This window comes from Amblyraja radiata, chromosome 5 (genome assembly GCF_010909765.2).
Source record: "Amblyraja radiata isolate CabotCenter1 chromosome 5, sAmbRad1.1.pri, whole genome shotgun sequence".
Classification (NCBI taxonomy): Eukaryota; Metazoa; Chordata; class Chondrichthyes; order Rajiformes; family Rajidae; genus Amblyraja; species Amblyraja radiata.
In genome coordinates, this window is record NC_045960.1 from 86,543,408 (window position 1) to 86,568,261 (window position 24,854).

The following is a 24,854-nucleotide window of genomic DNA, read 5'->3' on the forward strand; positions in this document are numbered from 1 at the left end:
CAGGAATCTGGTATTGGTACTGATTTATTATTGATATATTATAACTGATCCTAAACCATACCAATACGAGATGCCTGCCAATGTTACTCTATGAGCGAAACAGAGCCTACCTTTCTTTCTGCAAGAAATTATTATTTCTATGTGCAGCAGCCTGAGATTATGTCTGTATCTCACGTGCCTATATTCCTGATACATTAGGTCACACTAATGTGAGCTCGTATAGTTTAAGGATGGATGACATCTTCCGTCTAAACATTAATTGAGTTTCTGCATTCTACACTAGCCAAAAACAAAATGTTTCGTCATTGCTAGTACTGTCCAGGATAGGTATGATGAATATGGCATTTTTGATTTTTGATCTGAATCTGAGAAAGTTGTTATTTTATAACATAGAGAAGAGAGATTTGCTGAGATCATATGATGGTACTTTTCTGGCCACTAGCATCCTTTTGAGTTCTTATGGTTATTTTGCTGAAAAGTCTTAAGGAGGGACATAAAAGTTGTTCTGCTAACAATATAAAACTGTTTAGAAGTCTAGCTTTAGCTCCCACTTATTAATGTGGATGAAAATAAATCTAATTCTACATTTTTACTGTATATTTGTGGAACCACTGAATTTCAAATGCTGTGGCTCTTAATTCTGAAAATGAAATGGTTGACTTTTTCTTGAGTCTTGTATTTGGTGTGTATTTTGGATATTTTTGGCACAACTCAGATTCAGCTTAGTTTGTTGTCATACACCAGGGTGCAAACTAACGGTTTAATAGCAGGAGAGAGCAGCACAGCAATAGTATCATCTGGTAGTCATAATCACATGGCAGGGAAATGGGCCCTTGGGCCCAATTTGTCCACGCCGACCAAAATGCCCCATCTAAGTTACATCCATTTACCCACATTCGCCCCATATCCCTCTAAACCTTTCCTTCCCATGTACTTGACCGAATGCCTTTTAAATGTTGTTGAACCTGTCTCAACCACTTCATCAGGCAGCTCATTCCATATACTCACCACCCTCTGCTTGAAAAAGTTGCCCCTCGGGTTCCTATTAAATCGTTCCCCTCTCACCTAACCCTGAAAGAGGTTGCATAATTTATTTCCTAGAGTAGTCCAATTTAACTTTAATCAGGGGGACTGAAAAAATATACTCGAGGGGGCAGTTGTGAGCGGTTAATCAGGTTTATTTCAAGGCAGATGAGCATAGCAGCAAACTGATTTTAATCAAGCATTGTGTCATTGGCCATAATTGAAAGCAGACTGCTAAGCATTGGCATGTTAGATTTATAGTCATACAGCAAGGAAACAGGCCTTTTGGCCCAACTTGCCCATATCCCTCAAAACCTTTCCTATCCATGTACCTGTCCAAAAATCTTTTAAATGTTATATAAATATAACATATAACATATAACATATAACAATTACAGCACGGAAACAGGCCATCTCGACCCCTCTAGTCCGTGCCGAACACATAATCTCCCCTAGTCCCATATACCTGCGCTCAGACCATAACCCTCCATTCCTTTCCCATCCATATAACTATCCAATTTATTTTTAAATGATAAAAACGAACCTGCCTCCACCACCTTCACTGGAAGCTCATTCCACACAGCTACCACTCTCTGAGTAAAGAAGTTCCCCCTCATGTTACCCCTAAACTTCAGTCCCTTAATTCGCAAGTCATGTCCCCTTGTTTGAATCTTCCCTACTCTCAGTGGGAAAAGCTTTTCCACGTCAACTCTGTCTATCCCTCTCATCATTTTAAAAACCTCTATCAAGTCCCCCCTTAACCTTCTGCGCTCCAAAGAATAAAGCCCTAACTTGTTCAACCTTTCTCTGTAACTTAGTTGCTGAAACCCAGGCAACATTCTTGTAAATCTCCTCTGTACTCTCTCTATTTTGTTGACATCCTTCCTATAATTAGGCGACCAAAATTGTACACCATACTCCAGAATTGGCCTCACCAATGCCTTGTACAATTTTAACATTACATCCCAACTTCTATACTCAATGCTCTGATTTATAAAGGCCAGCACACCAAAAGCTTTCTTTACCACCCTATCTACATGAGATTCCACTTTCAGGGAACTGTGCACAGTTATTCCCAGATCCCTCTGTTCACCTACATTCTTCAATTCCCTACCATTTACCATGTACGTCCTATTTTGATTTGTCCTGCCAAGATGTAGCACCTCACACTTATCAGCATTAAACTCCATCTGCCATCTCTCAGCCCACTCTTCCAACTGGCATAAATCTCTCTGTAGACTTTGAAACTCTACTTCATTACCCGCAACCCCACCTATCTTAGTATCATCTGCATACTTACTAATCCAATTTACCACACCATCGTCCAGATCATTGATGTACATGACAAACAACAGTGGACCCAACACAGATCCCTGTGGCACCCCACTCGTCACTGGCCTCCAACCTGACAAACAACCATCCACCATTACTCTCTGGCATCTCCCATTCAGCCACTGTTGAATCCATCTTGCTACTCCACCATTAATACCCAACCATTGAACCTTCTTAACCAACCTTCCATGAGGAACCTTGTCAAAGGCCTTACTGAAGTCCATATACACAACATCCACTGCTTTACCCTCATCAATTTCCCGAGTAACATCTTCAAAAAATTCAAGAAGATTAGTTGAACATGACCTTCCAGGCACAAATCCATGTTGACTGTTCCTAATCAGACCCTGTTTATCCAGATGCTTATATATATTATCTCTAAGTATTCTTTCCATTAATTTGCCCACCACTGACGTCAAACTAACAGGTCTATAATTGCTAGGTTTACTCTTAGACCCCTTTTTAAACAATGGAACAACATGCGCAGTACGCCAATCCTCCGGCACTATTCCCGTTTCTAATGACATTTGAAATATTTCTGCCATAGCCCCTGCTATCTCTACACTAACTTCCCTCAATGTCCTAGGGAATATCCTGTCCGGACCTGGAGACTTATCCACTTTTATATTTCTCAAAAGTGTCAGTACTTCCTCTTCTTTGATCCTCTTAGTTTCCATAGCTACTCTACTTGTTTCCCTTACCTCACATAATTCAATATCCTTCTCCTTGGTGAATACCGAAGAAAAGAAACTGTTCAATATCTCCCCCATCTCTTTTGGCTCTGCAGATAGTTGGCCACTCTGACTCTCTAATGGACCAATTTTATCCCTCGTTATCCTTTTGCTATTAATATAGCGGTAGAAACCCTTCGGATTTACTTTTACCTTACTTGCCAAAGCAACCTCATATCTTCTTTTAGCTTTTCTAATTTCTTTCTTAAGATTCTTTTTACATTCTTTATACTCCTCAAGCACCTCATTTACTCCATGCTGCCTATAACTCTTGTAGATCTCCCTCTTTTTCCGAACCAAGTGTCCAATTTCCCTTGAAAACCATGGCTCTTTACAATTTTTATGATTTCCTTTCAACCGAACAGGGACATAAAGATTCTGTACTCTTAAAATTTCACCTTTAAATGTACTCCATTTCTCTTCCACATCTTTCCCATAAAACAAACTGTCCCAATTTACTCCTTTTAAATCCTTTCGCATCTCCTCAAAGTTAGCCTTTCTCCAATCAAAAATCTCAACCCTAGGTCCAGTTTTGTCCCTCTCCATAATTATATTGAAACTAATGGTATTGTGATCACTGGACCCGAACTGTTCCCCAACGCATACCTCTGCCACCTGACCCATCTCATTTCCTAACAGGAGGTCCAGTACCGCCCCTTCTCTAGTAGGTACTTCTATGTATTGTTGCAAAAAACTATCCTGCACACATTTTACAAACTCCAACCCATCCAGCCCATTTACAGAATGTGTTTCCCAGTCTATGTGTGGAAAATTGAAATCTCCCACAATCACTACCTTGTGCTTACTACTAATATCTGCAATCTCCTTACATATTTGCTCTTTCCAATTCTCGCTCCCCATTTGGCGGTCTATAATACACCCCTATAAGTGTTGCTACCCCTTTCCCATTTCTCAGTTCCACCCAAATAGCCTCCCTAGACGAGCCCTCTAATCTATCCTGCCAAAGCACTGCTGTAATATCTTCCCTGATAAGCAATGCAACACCTCCACCTCTTGCCCCTCCAATTCTATCACACCTGAAGCAACGAAATCCTGGAATATTTAGTTTCCAATCACAGCCCTCCTGCAACCATGTTTCACTGATCGCCACAACATCATACTTCCAGGTGTCAATCCAGGCTCTAAGTTCATCCACTTTTCTTACAATGCTCCTAGCATTAAAATATACACATTTAAGAAACCCACCCTCTCTTATTCTCTGATTATTTTCTTTTTCTTCTCTCTCCCCTACATTTTGGGTCAGAGTGCTACCATTCTCTGCCCCCTGCTTCACGCACTGACTGCTAGCTTTCCCAATTTGAGTCCCTCCCCCCAACCATACTAGTTTAAAGTCTCCCCAGTAGCCTTTGCAAATCTCCCCGCCAGGATATTGGTCCCCCTTGAGTTCAAGTGCAACCCGTCCTTTCTGTACAGGTCGCACCTTCCCCAAAAGAGGTCCCAATGATCCAGAAACTTGAATCCATACCCACTGCACCAGTCTCTCATCCACGCATTTATCCTCCACCTCGCTCCATTCCTACTCTCACTGTCGCGTGGCACAGGCAGTAATCCTGAGATTGTTACCTTTCCAGTCCTTCTCCTTAACTCTCTACCTAACTCCCTAAATTCTTCTTTCAGGACCTCTTCTCTTTTTTTACCTATGTCGTTGGTACCTATATGCACCACAACCTCAGGCTCCTCTCCCTCCTATTTCAGGTTTTCTTGGACACGTTCAGACACATCCCTGACCCTGGCACCAGGGAGGCAAACTACCATCCGGGACTCCTGTCTGCGTCCACAGAATCGCCTATCCGACCCCCTGACTATAGAGTCCCCTATTACAATTGCCCTCCTCTTCTTTTCCTTACCCTTCTGAGCAACAGGACCGGTCTTTGTGCCAGAGGCCCGGCCGCTGTCGCTGCCCCCAGGTAGGCTGTCTCCCCCACCCTTACTCAAACATGAGTACTTATTTTCAAGGTGTACAGCCACCGGGGTACTCACCAGTCCCTGCCTCTGCCCATTGCCCTTCCTAACTGTGACCCAGTTTTCTGTCTCCCGTGGTCTTGGAGTGACCACCTCCCTGTAACTCCTCTCTATGACCTCCTCGCTCTCCCTGAGCAGACAGAGGTCATCGAGTTGCTGCTCCAGGTTCCTAACGCGGTCCCTTAGGAGCCCCATCTCGACGCACCTGGCGCAGATGTGGACGTCTGGAGAGCACTCAGACTCCATGACCTCCCACATCTGACATCCAGAACAGTAAACTGCCCTGGCCCTCATTCTCCCCCTTATCCTGGATACAATAAAGCCTTACAATTACAATACAAATACAATACAAGCCAATCAGCTGCTTCCTCTGATCCTATTCCACCAATCAGAGGCTTCCACCAGAATCCTTCTCTGGAAGTGAGATGGAACGTTACAGATTTGGGTACACTTACAGCTGCAGGTAAGTCCTCCTCTCACCAACGGCTCCCCGGGCCTCTGTAGAAGCAAACCCCGCGCTGTATTTATACTTACAGCTGCAGGTAAGTCCTCCTCTCACCAACGGCTCCCCGGGCCTCTGTAGAAGCAAACCCCGCGCTGTATTTATACTTACAGCTGCAGGTAAGTCCTCCTCTCACCAACGGCTCCCCAGGCCTCTGTAGAAGCAAACCCCGCGCTGTATTTATACTTACAGCTGCAGGTAAGTCCTCCTCTCACCAACGGCTCCCCGGGCCTCTGTAGAAGCAAACCCCGCGCTGTATTTATACTTACAGCTGCAGGTAAGTCCTCCTCTCACCAACGGCTCCCCGGGCCTCTGTAGAAGCAAACCCCGCGCTGTATTTATACTTACAGCTGCAGGTAAGTCCTCCTCTCACCAACGGCTCCCCGGGCCTCTGTAGAAGCAAACCCCGCGCTGTATTTATACTTACAGCTGCAGGTAAGTCCTCCTCTCACCAACGGCTCCCCGGGCCTCTGTAGAAGCAAACCCCGCGCTGTATTTATACTTACAGCTGCAGGTAAGTCCTCCTCTCACCAACGGCTCCCCGGGCCTCTGTAGAAGCAAACCCCGCGCTGTATTTATACTTACAGCTGCAGGTAAGTCCTCCTCTCACCAACGGCTCCCCGGGCCTCTGTAGAAGCAAACCCCGCGCTGTATTTATACTTACAGCTGCAGGTAAGTCCTCCTCTCACCAACGGCTCCCCGGGCCTCTGTAGAAGCAAACCCCGCGCTGTATTTATACTTACAGCTGCAGGTAAGTCCTCCTCTCACCAACGGCTCCCCGGGCCTCTGTAGAAGCAAACCCCGCGCTGTATTTATACTTACAGCTGCAGGTAAGTCCTCCTCTCACCAACGGCTCCCCGGGCCTCTGTAGAAGCAAACCCCGCGCTGTATTTATACTTACAGCTGCAGGTAAGTCCTCCTCTCACCAACGGCTCCCCGGGCCTCTGTAGAAGCAAACCTCGCGCTGTATTTATACTTACAGCTGCAGGTAAGTCCTCCTCTCACCAACGGCTCCCCGGGCCTCTGTAGAAGCAAACCCCGCGCTGTATTTATACTTACAGCTGCAGGTAAGTCCTCCTCTCACCAACGGCTCCCCGGGCCTCTAGAAGCAAACCCCGCGCTGTATTTATACTTACAGCTGCAGGTAAGTCCTCCTCTCACCAACGGCTCCCCGGGCCTCTGTAGAAGCAAACCCCGCGCTGTATTTATACTTACAGCTGCAGGTAAGCCCTCCTCTCACCAACGGCTCCCCGGGCCTCTGTAGAAGCAAACCCCGCGCTGTATTTATACTTACAGCTGCAGGTAAGTCCTCCTCTCACCAACGGCTCCCCGGGCCTCTGTAGAAGCAAACCCCGCGCTGTATTTATACTTACAGCTGCAGGTAAGTCCTCCTCTCACCAACGGCTCCCCGGGCCTCTCAGGCCATCTGTTGTTCTCGTACCTGCCTCAACTACCTCCTCCGGTAGCTCGTTCCATATACCCACCAGCCATAAGAATGTACCCACAATTTAGTGGCCTGTACGTGCCAAAATCATTCCGAACTATATTCTTGTGCGCGTGGCCTGTTTATGTCCCCAACTTTGCTTCCAAGACTTATCTAATTCAGGTTGCCTCTTTATTATCAGTCTGAAGGGTTTCGGCCCTAAACGTTGCCTATTTCCTTCGCTTGATAGATGCTGCTGCACCCGCTGAGTTTCTCCAGTATTTTTGTCTACCTTGCCTCTTTATTAGTTGCGCTTTGGAGAAGGGACCAAAGCAATGGATGTAAGATACTGATTATCATTAGGGCAAACAGTTTACTTTAATGTTTTAAGCAACCGTTTCTTCTAGATAAATAAAACATAAACATTTATGCTTGTCAGTTCTGGAGTAATATGATATAAAAATACTCTATGTCAGAAATCTAAAGTAAACATGATCGGGATTTCTGACAAAATCAAGCAATTGCAGCGAAAGACAGCGCCTGGATTTTCAGTGATGGCTTGGCACATCAGTAGAACGACCTGTAGAAGAACATCTTATGTTGGGTTTCCAGCAATGCTTCCACTGTGCTTTTTTAGCACTTGGTGAGAAAGTAAACACAAGCCCTAAAAGCTAACACTAGTCCTAAAAGCTAATACATCCATATAATTATTGTCATCGCCTATTCAGGATGTTACCCTCAATTAAAGCAGTGATCTCATCTACCAGTATTTTTGATATACGGAGCCATTGGATTTGTCCTGGAGTAACCAGATTTCTGCATTAAAATATGGTATGCTTTGTGCTGATGAGATAATTGGGAACATATGGAAGATATTTAAGAGGCCTAATAATGGCAAACATGGAGAATATCTAGTACAGACGACATAGAGAAGTAGGCTAAAGGTTGTGTATTCTACAAAAAGAAAACGAGCAGTTGATATTTACTGAATTTAGTGTATCCGGGCCAGCAAGCTTCTGATTTCAAAGACTTGGTGCCATGGACAACTGGTGGTCACGATTTGGCACCAGGGACAACCGGCGGCCCGCTGAGAACAAGGACGGACCCGGTCACCGGGTAAGAACAAAGACCCGGCAGGCCTGGTTCGCACCCTGCGAAGAAGGGGCTGCCGGGCTGCTGCCGACAGGGGCAGCTCAGAAGTCCCGAAGACCGAGAGTCGAGGAGGGAGCCGCTGGCGATGACAGATGTGTGGAGTGTGACAGTAGGAGAGGGACAAGGGTAATGCCTCCGGCACTTTCAAGGTCGGTTGCAGAAGGTGCCCCCAGGACACTGAAGGCAGTCGGGCGAGGAGAGGGCCTGGGGCTTACCTGGATCGGGGGCTCTCCAGTACTTCCAGCATTTGGACATTTTCTTTGTAAACTGAGCCAAAATATGGTGACTGTGCATTTGTGGGTTGTGCAAAAGAATTTCACTGTGCTGTGCATACATGACAATAAAGACCCATTGAACCATTTATGCCAACATTTAGGTAGTGGAAATGGTGCCTTGCCAATCTCCAGCCATCGTTTCTGCCTGATGTGAGGTTCCTTGTCTCAAAATCCATCAGTCATGCAACAATTTATTTCCGAGCTGCCAACAAAAAACATCTTACAGTCAAGAATTTCTGCATCTTGTAGCTTCCTGAAAGACACTGAGCTCAGTGCTATGCCAGATCAGAATGAATATAAAAGCCTCAATGAAAATCTGCTTTTACAACCATTGGAATATAAGAGGAGAGGTTTATATTGAAAAAAAATGCATGTTGATTTCCTGTTCATCCTGTGTTTTCTATTTTCATCATTTACAACTTTGTTTCTGTGTGATCCAAATCGATGTGTTAAAGGGGGGGGATAAAGGACCCAGGTGGGCTTGGGTGGGTGATGAGTAGGTGGAGGAGAGGCAAGGAACTGGGTCATTGGGGGCAGATGGGGAAATGGAAAGAAAGGTATGCGTGGGAAAGTCTGGATAGTTAAGGAGATGGAAAAACCTGAATTTAATATTCATACCATTGGGTTGTAAGCTACCCAAGTGGAACATGATGTGCTGTCCCAGTTTGCATTTGGACCTAGAAATAGAGGAAGCCAAGGACAGATAATTGGCAAGAAATTGGGAAGGAGAATTGAAGCTCCAACTGGCCCTGGGGGACCAAGCACGTTTGATGTAGTGGTCACTGAGACCACACTTCATCTGGCTGATGTAAAGGAGGCCACATTGGGAACACCGCATACAATAGACCAGAGATCCGACACAGTACTTTTACTGAAGAGCAATCCATTTACCAGAATTTTTTTTTTTTTTTTTTTAATGTTCTTTTCTGGCAAGCCATGAAACTTTTGTTATTTTTAGCATATAATGAGATACATTTTTTAATCTCAAAGGCACTGCACAATTCCCAGGAGCTGTTCAGTGGCAGTTTGTGAAAAAGCAAACATTTACTTTGTCTAATCTGGCACGATATTTACCCTTTCTCCCTTTATAAAATCTGCATTTGTATAATGTCTCGCATTTTAGGCTTATTAGTCATATAGCATGGAAACAGGCACTTCAGTCGAACTCATCTATACCAACATATTGATTGTCTGAAGAAGGGTCTCAATCCGAAACGTCACCCATTCTTTCTCTCCAGAGATGCTGCTGCCTGTCTTGTTGAGTTACTCCAGCTTTTTGTGTCTATCTTATTGATAGCAACACTCCACATGTTAGCATTGGTAATTTATTTTCCACTTTTTTTTTTAATGGAAAAACAACATCACTGACTCAGTAATTAACATCAGCAAGCTCCTAGCACACAACGGATGTCATCCTCAGCCCTGAGGGACTGCCAAAAACTTTGTTTAAACACAAGGTTGTGATTTGTTTATCCTTGATATGTGTCTGAGCATAAGGAAGCTTCCTCTCTATTTTCATTCGAGAAATTGTTTTTAACAAAGCAGTTGGTTTAAATAAAAAATTGTGATAAGTTGGTTACGTGCAGCATCTTTTGGTTTTCTTTCCAAATTCTGATACATTATTGTACCTACTGAATGATGTAAAAGCTGAAGCACATTGCAGTTTTGGGCTTTCAGGGCTGTGCCTCTGATAGTCTGCTGACCTGGAGAGGGGGAGTAAACAGCAGAATCGTTATGGAATGTAATGCATGGAGGAATGCAAAGGGTTTCTGCTGCTCCTGTGGATGTTGAATCTCCAAGAATATCGCGATCTCTGGACTGTGAATGGGATTGTCGCAAATTTGTATTGTGAAAGCAAAAAGCTACACCTGATGAATAAGAACAAATATGTTGCACGTGGGTTTGTATGACTGAAGAGTGTGCTTCTTACTCTAACTCTGGTATTTTATATCAGTGATACATAATACTGGAAGAGTGAATCATGTGTATGTCAATGGTCAATGGTGTATGTCAATGGTCCAAAATTAATGGGATTGGCAAAGAAATAGTGCTTGTCGTTGAACTCAAAGGTGCTTAATTTTAATGTCAAGTTATTTTACTTACGTGCTTTGATTTAAAGTCATTTTTTTCAATGACCACTTCTGTTCACGAGTAATGACCTTGGTGATATCACCAAACTGGATGATCTGCTAATCACTTTAAAGTAAGCAGGGACCAAGAAGCACAATTTTTAATTTGGTTAAACCAGTACCTGCAGTTACCCATGACTACAACTTTTAATTAACTCTATAAACATTATATGCAGTTGGAACAGGTACATGGTTAAGGAGAATCAGCTGAAACATAAATGATCTTTAAAATATGGATATGTTGATTTCAAATATTTGTGGGGAAGCAACGATTTAAATAGATAACATGTGTTTCTTTAATGCCAAATGTTCTCTATATGACAGTAACAATGGTTTAGTCTATAATTAAAAGATATGCCCAATGTCCAATAAATCATTGGATATTTTGTAACTCGTCGAATTTGGCTGCAAAATTGGTCCATTCAGATAGCTTGCTTGTCATTGCTGGAGAGCTGACGAGGGCTGTTCCAGAATCGATTATGCAGAAGCTTAGTGGCAATGGCGCAATGAACACCATTCAACCTGTGGTCCTTCCTTCCCCTCATCAGTCAACTCTGCACACACGGGCTACGCAGATCATCCTCAGCCCTGAGAAACTGCTGGAGAAGTACAAATGTAGTACGTGGGAAGAGGAGCAGGCTGTTCAGCCCTTTAAGACTGCTCAGCTATTCATTGAGAGCAGATCACTCTCGCCTCAAAATTCAAGATGCCTAGACATGTATCCATTTCCTGAAATGTATTCAGTAAATTGGCATCCATAGTTATCCGTGGCATATATATCTAAAAAAATAATCCACAAAATTAACACCTTCTGATTGAGGAAATCTTTCCTTGGCTGTTTCCCATATTCATTCTTTCCCTGAATTCTGAGACTCTATGTCTTCATTCTGGAAGCTCACCCACTCTCTTTCCACTTCTCTTTTCCCCTCCCCCCCTCCCCCTTTTCACAAGTCCATGTTGACTTTGCCAAATCCTTTAATATTTTCAAATTGTGCTATTATCCTTCATAATAGACTTTCTGTATTTTCTTTACTTGCCACGTTAGACTAACCAATCTATAATCTAAAATGCTGATTTCTTGCTCCATTTTTTAATTTAAATTCCAGGGTCACATTTGCCAATCTCCAAGCTGTAGGAGTTGTTACATTACACTCTCTGCAGCTGCTACTTCTGCTTGTCTGGAAGTAAATTATCTTGTCCAGAAGAATTAAATGATTTTGAATGCCATTAATCTCTCCAGCACTTTGTTTCAGCTATCCAATTAGTTTAATTTCTCCCTTTCATTGGACTCTTGGTTTCTTGAGATTTCTAGGAAGCCGATTAGGAAAAGGGGAGATGCAACGAGACCTGGGTGTCATGGTACACCAGTCATTTAAAGTAGGCATGCAGGTGCAGCAGGCAGTGAAGAAAGCGAATGGTATGTTAGCATTCATAGCAAAAGGATTTGAGTATAGGAGCAGGCAGGTTCTACTGCAGTTGTACAGGGTCTAGGTGAGACCACACCTGGAGTATTGCATACAGTTTTGGTCTCCTAATCTGAGGAAAGACGTTCTTGCCCTAGAGGGAGTACAGAGAAGGTTCACCAGACTGATTCCTGGGATGTCAAGACTTTCATATGAAGAAAGACTGGATAGACTCGGCTTGTACTCGCTAGAATTTGGAAGATTGAGGGGGGATCTAATGGAAACTTACAAAATTCTTAAGGGGTTGGACAGGCTAGATGCAGGAAGATTGTTCCCGATGTTTTAAGGATAAGGGGGAAGTCTTTTAGGACCAAGATGAGAAAAACATTTTTCACACAGAGAGTGGTGAATCTCTGGAATTCTCTGCCACAGAAGGTAGTTGAGGCCAGTTCATTGGCTATATTTAAGAGGGAGTTAGATGTGGCCCTTGTGGCTAAGGGGATCAGGGGGTATGGAGAGAAAGCAGGTACGGGATACTGAGTTGGATGATCAGCCATGATCATATTGAATGGCGGTGCAGGCTCGAAGGGCCGTATGGCCTACTCCTGCACCTATTTTCTATGTTTCTATGTATCCCCCTGTGCGGCAGTAGGTCGGCAGCGGCCACACACAGGGTGGAGCGGGGTCGCGGCTCCGGGCAGCGGACACACGGGGACACAAACCCGGCAACGTACCCATCAGCTGCAGCAGATTTGAGGACAGTCTGATCCCGCAGCCCTCCCAGAGTCGCTGACCACCGGACCCCGACCCCCACACCGGGGTGATTCTCCCCACCCTACCCTGACACGGGGTCATTTACCCCCCCCTCGACTCCCACACAGGGTAATTCACCCCCCCGATCCCCGGACCCCAACCCTCACAAGGGGTGATTGACCACCCTCAAACCCCGACTTATTTCACTGTGCCGAGGATTGGTGGGGGGGGGGGGGGGGGGGGGAGGGGGAGGGAGAGGAGAGAGAAAGTGGTGGAATATTGCGTTGGGGTAACGGGTTGCATTGGGGGAACAGGTGAGTGATGGAATATTGCGTTGTGGTCTGCGTTTGGTCTAGTATATAAATAAAAGTCGATCATTATTAATACTATACCCAGCATAATTAATTTCCTGTTTGATGCCATCACCTATATCACTGCTACTAGTTGGGAGCCTATAGATAATATTCTCTACGTGTCGGTGCTTCCTACCTCCCACCAGACTGATCCTGCATTTTTGTTATCTTTGCAATTGCCTTTCTCACAGTTGCTCATATTTCCTTGATGTTCAGTTCTCCGCCTTGATCACCCTACACTCATCATTCCTCTGTAAGAGGCAATTGGTTAATTTTTATATCTTAAAATGAAGATGATTGGAGTAAGTTGCAGTCACCAACAACTGCTTTGAAGATTTCTGTGTTAAACGAAGCAAATATGCAAATCCCAGAGAAGGTTATTTTTTATGGTGTACACCAATGCATACAAGCATTATTGTCAATTTAAGGGCAATATATATCACAGTATATAACAGCAGTAAATGCCTGGGCGGCACATTCATGTAGATTGCTTATGATTCGGACACTTGTTTCATTATTTGAAGAGTTGGTAAAAATGCCAAATTGATGAACACAGTTTATAATTTATCATTTCCATTTCCCCAATGGGATCAATTTGGGATCCATGGTCTGCGTCTTGACTTTCATTTTTTTTTTAAAAGCATCCATTAAAAAATAATGGTATCTTCTATCTCTGGAGTAGGTTGGAAGACTGGAATATAGGCTGGAAAATGGCAAGACAATATTATAATTTTACAAAATTACTGTTAATTTATAATTAATTTAAAATGAACTTTCATTTTTCTCTGTAATTGCATCTGTGATTAATGTGCTAATTAGAGTTTAGATAGACTGGAGGCAATTTTTTTGTAGGTGTGGTTTTCAACGTGCAACATTGAAATTGTCTCACTTGGATTTTTTTTTTGCACCTGCTGTTTTCAGATATTGTGTAATGAAAATACAATTTGAACATGATTAGTATACTGACAGCTCTTTTTGGTTTCAGAACAATCTAAATTGTTCAGTATTTTGAATTAAACTGCATAAGTAAAGCAAAATGGTTCTGACAGGAACTAATACAGGGACATATACAGTGATATGCGGTGAAAAGTATTGTTTCCTAACAATTTGTAAATGGGGCCTTTTTTTCATGTTTGGAATGGCTGTAAAATAATGATTTGTTTATTCATTTTTATAAATGGTGCATTACTAGCAATCCTTTTTCGACAATAACCACAGGTTGTAGATACTCATTCAGGAGAAACATTATCCCCACATTGACTTTGTCAATGTTAGAATATTGTATGCTTCAAATTATGTGGAAGTAGAAGTCATTACTTCAAACAAGAACCAACCTTTGGAATATCTGTCTTAATGTATCTTAGAATTAGTAATCAGTTTGAAAAAAAGGCAAGCTGTCTATCATCATAACCATAACTCATTTTCATACACATCAACCAAAAGTAAGACAATGTGGTATGTTAATTAGCCTACATAAAACCAGAAATCTCCAGGTTAAGTTATTTTGCACCATTGTAGAGATGAAGGAAACTTCCAGAGCAGACTTATTTTGTCACTTGGCACATCAAGCATGGCCACAGACATGCTTGTCTGCTAATCAATAAATAGGGTATTTGTGTACTTGAGGGTCAACCCTCACAACATTACTTTTGGGTAACTGGGATCCGTGTTCTCAAAGTTACTTTGGTCACGGTGATGCAGCGGTTGAGTTGTTGCCTTCCAGCGAAGGCGGCGCCAGAGACCCGGATTCAATCCCTACTACGGGTGCTGTCTGTATGGAGTTCGTATGTTCTTCCCGTGACCTGCGTGGGTTTTCTCCGAGATCTTTGGTTTCCTCCCACAATCGTACCGGTTTGTAGGTTAATTGGCTTGGTATAACTGTAAATTGTCCCTAGTGGGTCTAGGATAGTGTTAATGTGCGGTGATCGCTGGTCGGCGTGGACCCGGTGGGCTGAAGGGCCTGTTTCCATGCTGTATCTCTAAACTAAACTAACACTAGCAAAGGTGTTAGAACATTCAGAAGTGTCTTGGCAGCTACATTGCGATCATATTTGTAACCGTGTAAGTCAATTTAATCTTTTGTCAGACTCAAACATGGTAGGGAACAATATCATTGTAGCTATTGAAATTGTATTGGAATAGCCTGCTGCTATTTTTGATCTTAGGAGTGTATAAAACTTGATGTACTTTGCGTTGGGAGAGTCTGCTGAGAGGTTCTCCAAAAATGTTTGTTTCTCTTGATTAGTTAAGATTTTTGTATCAATCAGCTTCAGTCTTTGAGTGGCTTCGTTCATCAGCTCAGTGCATTGACACTTTGATGCTGCAATCATTATTTGCCTATTTCCATCACTACATTTGAGTAGTTCACTGAGAGGTGATATTGTTGGAAACAGAATATACAATACGTGCTTTTCTGCCGTTTAATGTTAATGTACTGATTGGCACATGCAATGTATTCACAATTCCCAGGGATGTCTCCAAACAAAACCACTGCCCATTGGAAGGAACAGAGTCCAGGATCACATATGTCTTCGGTGACATTCGACTAGTTACCAGGGCTGTTGGTTTGTTTCTGTGTGGCAGATTCCCAATATTCAGTCTTGCACCAAATTGATTTGTGTGTAGTGACTACCCAAAATCATCCAAATAGAAACCTCAAAGTTCATTGTTTCTCGTTGTAGTGGTTTGTGCTTTAGAAGTGATTAAAAGTTTTTATGTGAAAGCACCGAATGAAAGTTATATCCATGATATGCACTCAAGAAGAATGTTCATTTCATTTCATTTCACTTAAACATTGAATTGCTTAACCTAGTCAATTTTAGAATGGGGATGAGAAAATATTCACTTTTGCAATTTGTTGCCTCTCATTATGTTGTATAGTTTGACTTTTCCTGGCTGAATTTAAATTGATGTTTAACAACCCCATGTTTCAAAACTGCACAATCATGTAGCAAATAAAGAATGCAAATGTAATTTTGTTATTTGAAAGTCACAAATTTAAACAAGAATTTCTATTTATATTCTAACAGGTATCTCCACTTCAATCAAATAGAATCTTTAGAACCAGCTTCCTTCAGTGACCTTCCAAAGCTCGAAAGGCTGTGAGTACTACAATTTCCTCTTGTATTTATAACATAAACATGTGAAATACTTTGGAGAAATAAGGAACTGCAGATGCTGGATTAAAAGAGTTACAAAGAGTTGTAACGGCCTGTCCCACTTGCCGATTTTTTTTGGCGATTGCCGGTATCATTGACTGACGTATCTGGTCACCGAAAAATACGCGGCGTGATGACGTATGACGCGCGGTGTTTTTTTTGCCCCCACTGGATTTTGAAATGTTCAAAATCTTTTGGCGACACTGATACGACGCCGAGAAAGTCGCCAAGTGGGACAGGCCGTGTAGTCTTCTTCTTGCGTATGGCGTGCACAGCCTAAAGTTGTAAGACAACTTGTTCTGTTTGATCTTCTGTTTGTGCACGCCAGGTTGATTGCATTCGTCGAAAAAGGATGGATCACGTGAAGGTTGCAATCTCCCACCCCAGGCCCTGTAGTAAATTCAATGGGTCAGGCAGCATCTCTGGAGGATATGGATAGGTGACATTTCGTGTTGGGCCTCTTCTTCAGACTGAGAAAGAATGCTGGAAGAGACGAGCAGGCAGGGCAAACAACAGGTGGTGTGAGACAAAGGGGTTGAAGAGTTGGGAATTGTGAAGCTACAAGGAGAAGTGATAGATAGTAGGCCAGGTGAGGCCCAGGGGAGAGGAATAAGAGGCACAACCAGAATATGAGGCATTATTCCTCACGTTTTGCTTGTGGCCTCACTTTGGTAATAGAGGAAGCCCAGGACAGAAGGGTTTGGTGTGGAATGGGAAGTGGAGTTAAAATGGTTAGCAACCAGGAGATCCAGCAGGCCTTGGTGGACTGTTTCAGTGTACTACTTCTGTGCACTTGTATTGTATTTAAGTTGTGCTTATGTATAGTAATACGTTTACTGAACTGTATGCAAATAATAATTTCACTGTATCTCGGTACATGTGCCAATAAACTACCATTGAGCACAAGTGTTGGGTGAAATGATCGCTGAGTCAGCCTGCAGAAGGGTCCCAACCCAAAATGTTGCCCATCCATATTCTCCAGAGAATGGTGCCTGAGCCAATGAGTTACTCCAACTCTTTGTGTTTGTTTCCAGTTACAGTGTTGAGTGTCAGTGAAAGGGTTTAGCTCTTGAAATGAGTGACAGGCATGTAAAGACAAAGAAGTAAAATTATGTTGTTGAATTATGTGAAAACTGTTGCTGTGAATACCGTTGTACCAAAATGCTTCTACATTCCTTTTATTGCATCTTTTAAACAACAAGGAACTAATCCCGAATCATTAAGCTGCAGCATTGCTGTGTTGTACTGTCAAACCTTTGTTAGAGTAAGCAGTGATCCCAGCCATCCTCTGCTTTTATGACTTAGATTATGTACAACAGGCACATTAAGGAGCTAGAGAGATCTCCACACAATACTCCAAGGATTCTCTACTATGGATAAGAACAAGCTGATGTAAGGTTAACAGCCCTACTCAGTTGAACAATTGAGCAGGTATGTTGCTCATATACCCAACACCAGCCTCCCAAAACAGACGCACTATTCTAAACACTATCTTGGAAAGAGATTACCAGGACAATGTAGGAGTGGATCAAAAGTTCTTAAAGAACCTCTTGGGGGAGGGAGAGAGAATGCACCGACCCTTGGGGTTCTCAGGCCTGTTACAGCCCACAGGAGATGGGATATTTGGCATATTCCTGCATCTAGGGTCCATGTGATGGGATCGCAGAAAACTCAGAGATCGCAGAACACAGAGGCGGCACGGTAGTGCAGCAGTAAAGTTGCTGCCTTACAGCAAATGCAGCGCCAGAGGCCCGGGTTCGATCCTGACTACGGGGTTTGTATCTTCTCCCCATGACCTGCATGGGTTTTCTCTGAGATCTTTGGTTTCCTCCCACACTCCAAAGACGTACAGGTATGTAGGTTAATTGGCTTGGTAAATGTAAAAATTGTCCCTAGTGGGTATAAGATGGTGTTAATGTGCCGGGATCGCTGTTTGGCGTGGACCCGGTGGGCTGAATGGGCCTTTTTCCGCGGTGTATCTCTAAACTAAACTCCAGCATTAGCGGTGAATGGAGTACACCATCTTCCAAACTACCCATCTGCCAGTCATGTCAAACATCACCGGTGGCAAGGGATCAGCAAAACTTGCTGATACCATGTGATCTTACCAGTCGCCACCTAACCAGAATGGAAATAAGTCTTCCTTGATTCAAAGGGACCAACTAAGAAAGAAGATGATCTTTGGCAAGGAATGCGCATTCTAATTTTCATTGTCCAGATAAGCTATACAATCCTTCACAGTGGATCATGCTGAGAATGCAGCCAAAGGTTGCATTGTTTGCTGATGACACTGTGGTGGTGGGCCTGATCTCAGACAACAATGAGAAGGCCTACCAGGAGGAGATGGCTGATCTGGCACTCTGGTGTCAGGACAACAGCCTCCTCTTGAACATAAAAAAACCTAAGGAGCTGATCGTGGACTTTAGGAGGGCACATCATCCGAGGACGTACACACCATTGAGGATAAATGGGGATACTGTGGATAGGGTGAGCTGTTTTAAATACCTGGGAGTCCACATCTCTGAGGATATGACATGGACATCACACGCCGCAGCACTCGTGAGTAAGGCAAGGCAGCGCCTTTACCACCTCTGGCAATTGAGGAAATTCAGAGTGTCTCCGAGGATCCTCCAGTGCTTCTACTCAGCGGCTGTGTAAAGCATCTTGTCCGGAAATATCACAATCTGGTTTGGGAATTGTTCTGCCCAGGACAAGAAGGCTCTGCAGAGAGTAGTGCGTTCGGCCGAACGCACTATGGGAACTTCACTCGCCCCCCCTGCAGGAACTATACATCAGGAGGTCCAACTCCAGAGCCAATAAGATCATGGGAGACCCCTTCAACCCCTGCAACGGACTGTTCCAGCTGCTACGGTCAGGCAAACTCTTCAGTTGCCATGCTGTGAAAACGGAGAGGTTGAGAAGGAGTTTCTTCCCAGAGGCCATTAGGACTGTAAACTCCTACCTCACCAGGGACTAACTTTACTGTACCATTCTACTGTTTTTTTTAATTGCTTTTTTTCCCCCTTTTTCCTTCTGCCCACAATATTTAATATGTAAAAGAATATGTGATTCTGTTCCATTCTGTTTGTTTGTTTGTTTGTTTGTTTGTTTTTTGCACAAAGTCCGCGAGCATTGCCACTTTTCATTTCACTGCACATCTCGTATGTGCATGTGACAAATAAACCTGACTTGACTTGGCATTGACTACTTGTGAAGACTTTTGCCGAAGGTGATCATTGTAACAATTTATTTGATTCTGCAAGGAATGCTTTTTAGATTTCAGAATATTACTTATATTGGACAAATATAAAATTGGTATTTACTAGCAGCTATCTTTATTTGTTTTTTTTATTTTGATTTTTTTCAAGAAGTCTCATTTTATTCCTTGGCAATCATGGGCATGAAAACATAGAGTAACATCGTTAAGCAGATGTTTTTGATAATTCTGTAAAAATAACATTTGGATTTTGTCTTTCAGTTTTTTGCACAACAATAGATTGTCGCAGATCTTGCCTGGAACATTCAGTCAGTTAGAGTCCATGAAAAGACTGTAAGTAGGAAGCTTTCTTTATGGGGAGATGGGGAAGGGAGTGATAAGGGTTCCAGTATGAGCAACATTTGTAGTTATAGTGTCCACCATAATATTTGGGACAAAGACCCATCATTTATTTATTTGCCTCTGTACTCCACAATTTGAGATTTGTAATAGGGAAAAAATCACATGTGGTTAATATTGTCAGATGATAATAAAGGCCATTTGTGTGCCTGAACCCCTCTGTCGGTGGATCACCAGCATCCTGACAGACAGGAAGCAGCATATGAGGCTGGGAAAGCACATCTCGGACCCGCAAACCCTCAGCATAGGAGCACCGCAAGGCTGTGTACTCTCCCCTCTACTCTACACCAATGACTGCACCTCCACAGACTCCTCTGTCATGCTTCTCAAGTTTGCAGATGACACAATCCTGATTGGACTGATCCAGGATAGGGAGGGATCTGCCTCCAGCAAGTGTCACAGCTAGCGTCCTGGTGCCATCGCAACAACCTGGAACCCAGTGCTCTTAAGACAGTGGAATTGATTGAATTTAGGAGATCTCCCCCTCCCCTCATCGCCCTCCCTTCATCCCCCTCCCCTCACCCCACTCACCATCAACAACACCACAGTCACATTTGTGGAGTCTTTTAAGTTCCTGGGAACCATCATCTCCAAGGACCTAAGGTGGGGGCCTACCATCGACTCCACAGTCATAAAGGCACAACAGAGGATGTACTTCCAAAGGCAGCTGAGGAAGCACAATCTGCCACAGGCAATGATGGTTCATTTCTACACGGCCATCGTAGAGTCTGTCCACACCTTTCTCCATCATGGTCTGGTTTGGCTCAGCCACCAAGCACGACACCTGGAGGCTACAGCGAATCGTCCGATCAGCTGAGAAGGTTATTGGCTGCAACCTTCCCTCCATTGATGAACTATACACTGCAAGGGCCAGGAAGTGAGCGGGTAAGATCATCTCTGACCCCTCTCACCCTGGCCACAAACTCTTTGAATCACTTCCCTCTGGAAGACTACTCCGGACTGTCAAAGCAGCCACGGCCAGACATAAAAACAGCTTTTTTTCCACGAGTAGTAGCTCTACTCAATAGTAAAAAAATCTGTAGCCTCCTTTTGCTCTGGTATTTTGTTTGGTTCGCATGTTTGTTCAATGGTGTTTTATTATTAATGTTTAGTGTTTTACGTGTCATTCGTAACTGCCACTGTTTGTCATGTTGTCACTTGTGGGCGGAGCACCAAGGCAAATTCCTTGTATGTGAATACTTAGCCAATAAACATAGTCATTCATTCATTTTATACATTTTGGTTTTGCCATGTAGAAATTACAGCAGTGTTTATACATAGTCCCCCCATTTCAGGGCACCATAATGATTGGGACACAGCAATGCATGTAAATGAAAGTAGTTCATATGTCAAAAGATAAGTTTGCTCGTTTTTATGGTCATATAAATCCTACCTGTGACAGATGTAACTCTGAAGTGGCCTCACTGACCCATATGTTTTAGCCCTTCCACTTTTGGAAAAATATTGGAAAGAAATCTTTGATACTATTTCTGTAGTTTTAGGTATTGATTTACAACCTCATCCTATTACTGCAATTTTTGGGCTACCAATGTTAGATTCTATTCATTTGTCCCGTTCCGCCCATCGGCTGATTGCTTTTACCACATTAATTGCCAGAAGATCTATTTTATTTAAATGGAAATACTCCAACCCTCCGACCACACTCCAGTGGTACTCTGAAACGATATCATGTTTAAATTTAGAAAAAGTCAGGAGTGACATTGTTGAACCCTTGGTTAAATTTGATAAGACTTGGGGAAGATTTATTCAACATTTTCATACGACATAAATTGTCCCCTCTCCAACCATTATAAAAATTATTTCACATTTATGCGGTGGAACGGACTTGACGACAAACAGGAACTTAAATTGTTGAAATTCTTTGCAGCCCAGATTCTGTTTCGCTTTCCCCCCCCTCTAGTTTAAGGGGGGGGGGGTCCCCTTTTTCTCTTTTTTTCTTATTTTTCTTTCTTTTTATCTTTGTTTTTTTATATATATAAGTTTTCTTTTAAACATTTAGAAACATAGAAACATAGACTATATTTACATAGAGGTCTATATTCAATGTGTATTTTGACACTAGACTCATATTTAGGTTATACCTGTTATTTAATGTAATCCCTGATCCCTATGTATCAATATCATTGTTATGTTTATCATTATTCTTTTTTTGTTGTTGTTTTTGTTTTTGAAAAAAAAGCTGGTAAAAAGATTTTAAAAGAAAGAAAGCAAGAAAGTAGTCATGATTAGTGTTTTGTTGCATATCCTTTGCATGCAATGACTGTTTAAAGTCTGCGATTCATGGACATCACCAGTTGCTGGGTGTCCTCTCTGGGATGCTCTGCCGGACCTGTCTTACAGCCATCTTTAGTTTATGCTTGTTTTTGGGGGCTAGTCCCCTCCAGTTTTCTCTTCAGCATATAAAAGGCATGCTCAATTGGGTTCAGATCAGGTAATTGACTTGAAAAACTCCTATGCTGCTTTAGCAGTATGTTTGCGATCATTGTCTTGCTGCAGAATGAACCGCTGGCAAATGGATTTTGAGGCATTTGTTTGAACTTGAGCAGATAGGATGTGTCTGTACACTTCAGCATTCATTATGCTACTATCATCAGTAGTTGTATCATCAATGAAGATAAATGAGCCAGTACCTTCAGCAGCCATTCATGCCCAGGCTATAACACCCCCACCACCGTGTCTCACAGATGAGGTGCTATGCTTTGGAACTTGGTCAGTTCCTTTTCTCCTCCATACTTTGCTCTTGCCATCACTCTGATATAACTTAATCTTTGTCCTATCTGTCCACAAGACCTTTTTCCAGAACTGTGGTTGCTCTTTTAAGTACTTCTTGGCAAACAGTAACCTGGCCATCCTATTTTTGCAGCTAACCAGTGGTTTGCATCTTGCAGTGTAGCCTCTGTATTTCTGTTCATGAAGTCTTCTGCAGACAGTGGTCATTGACAAATCCACACCTGACTCCTGAAGAGTGTTTCTGATCTGTCGGACAGGTGTTTGGGGATTTTTCTTTATTATGGAGAGAATTCTTCTGTCATAAGTTGTGGAGGTCTTCTTTGGCCTGCCAGTCCCTTTGTGATTAGTAAGCTCACCAGTGCTTTCTTTCTTCTTAATGACGTTCCAAGCAGATGATTTTGGTAAGCCTATGATTTGGCTGATGTCTCTAACAGTTTTATTCTTGGTTCTCTGTCTCATAATGGCTTCTTTGACTTTCATTGGCACAACTTTGGTCCTCATGTTGATAAACAGCAATAAAAATTTCCAAGGGTGATGGAAAGACTGGAGGAAAGACTCGGTGCTGATAGCTTTCTTATACCTGCATTAGGGAGGCAATTAAACACACCTGAGCAATTAGAAACGTCTGTGAAGCCATGTGTCCCAAACATTATGGTGCCGTGAAATGCGGGGGGACAATGTATAAACACAGCTGTAATTTCTACATGGTGAAACCAAAATGTATAAAAATACCCTTTAATAAAATCTGACAATGTGCTCTTTAACTATATGTGATTTTTGTTTTGTATTACAAATCTCAAATTGTGGAGTACAGAGGGAAATAAATAAATGATGGTTCTTTGTCCCAAACATTATGGAGGGCACTGTATATAATGATAATAGCAAAAGTGAAGTGCCAATCTTTTATTATTGTTGAAAGGGGAACAAGGAACCTTGAATATTGAAATTATTAACTTGATAGAATGCATATTGAAAAATTCAGAATAAACTGGGGCAGATTTGTCTTTGTGTAAACCTGTGCCAGGTGGTTGGAATTGCATTGGGTGCAGAATAGAGAGGAAAATCAGGTGGTGCATGAATGAGATATTGTTAGTTTAATATTATACTAAACGCGAAGAAAATTATGCATCTTTTTACTTGCATGCAAGTTTTCCTATTCCCCTATTTTGCTGCATCCAGATGACCTGATGCACTTGGAACGGGAAAACTCTGCAGCTGTCTAGCGATGCAGTTAGTTTTCAGATGAAATAGAGTTCGAGTTTAAAAAATGGGATGCTTGCCAAATATTATATATTTAATGTAGAAGGGATGCAGTGTTTGAGTTGGACTTTGCTTCAAACCAGCAAAATGAGTTAATATTTTTTTGATACAAAGATCCTGAATGTGTTATCTTTGTCTTAAAGACAGAAAGATCTGTTACTGAAGAGAAATGTGCATGCTTTAAATTTGCTTGAGTGCTGGCTTTAAATAATTTTAGTTTCTGTTCCTTGTAAACTAGACCTTTTTCAATAATTTGAAACATGGAAATGTACATTAAAATAATATCTTATCTTCACAAAAGTATTTCTTTTTAATAGGAGATTGGACTCCAATAGCCTGAATTGTAACTGCGATCTGATGTGGTTGGCTGAGATGCTGCAGGAATATGCTGAATCAAGTAACACACAAGCAGCAGCTACCTGCGAGTATCCCAAAAGGCTGCAGGGAAGATCTGTTGCCACAGTTACACCAGAAGAATTCAATTGTGGTGAGTTTTAGTTTGGTCAAGGCAAGTTTGATCACATTGTTGTCCAGGTATTTTATTACTAGCTGCCGGATTTACTTGCCATTTTTCTGTCTATTTTATTTATATGCATATTCTGCAATGCTGTTGGGGATTGTGCTCTGCTAATCTCATATAATTAATTAATTGCATATGATTGTCACTTTACACTAATGCTAATTTTATAATGGTTGAAACAGTTCTTACTGAATTTAATTTAAATGCCATTTTTAATGCGAAACCTTTCAATTACAAATACAACTACAATTACAATTTAGTTTATTGTCATTTAAACCTCAAATGAAGTTCAAACGAAATTTGGTTTCTGCAGTCGTACAACAAAAAGAAACAATTAACAAAACACACAATTAACAAAATTTACATAAACATCCATCATAGTGAATCTCCTCCTCACTGTGATGGAAGGCAAAGTCTTGTCTCTCCTCTGCTCTCCATTCTTCTCCCGATATCAAAGACCCCGGCGGGCGATGGTAAGTCACGCGGCTGT

The 24,854-nt window shown here is 42.4% G+C and overlaps 1 protein-coding gene across 2 annotated transcripts in view; it reads left to right on the forward strand.

Moving 5' to 3' along the window:
• Positions 1–24,854, forward strand: part of pxdn (peroxidasin) — a 220,355-nt gene that overhangs the window by 127,071 nt on the left and 68,430 nt on the right. For both annotated transcript variants that reach the window (XM_033021677.1, XM_033021678.1), the window contains 3 exons: positions 16,089–16,160; positions 19,696–19,767; positions 24,162–24,331. In XM_033021677.1, the coding sequence (XP_032877568.1) occupies positions 16,089–16,160; positions 19,696–19,767; positions 24,162–24,331 (314 nt within the window). The remainder of the gene's footprint in view (positions 1–16,088; positions 16,161–19,695; positions 19,768–24,161; positions 24,332–24,854) is intronic.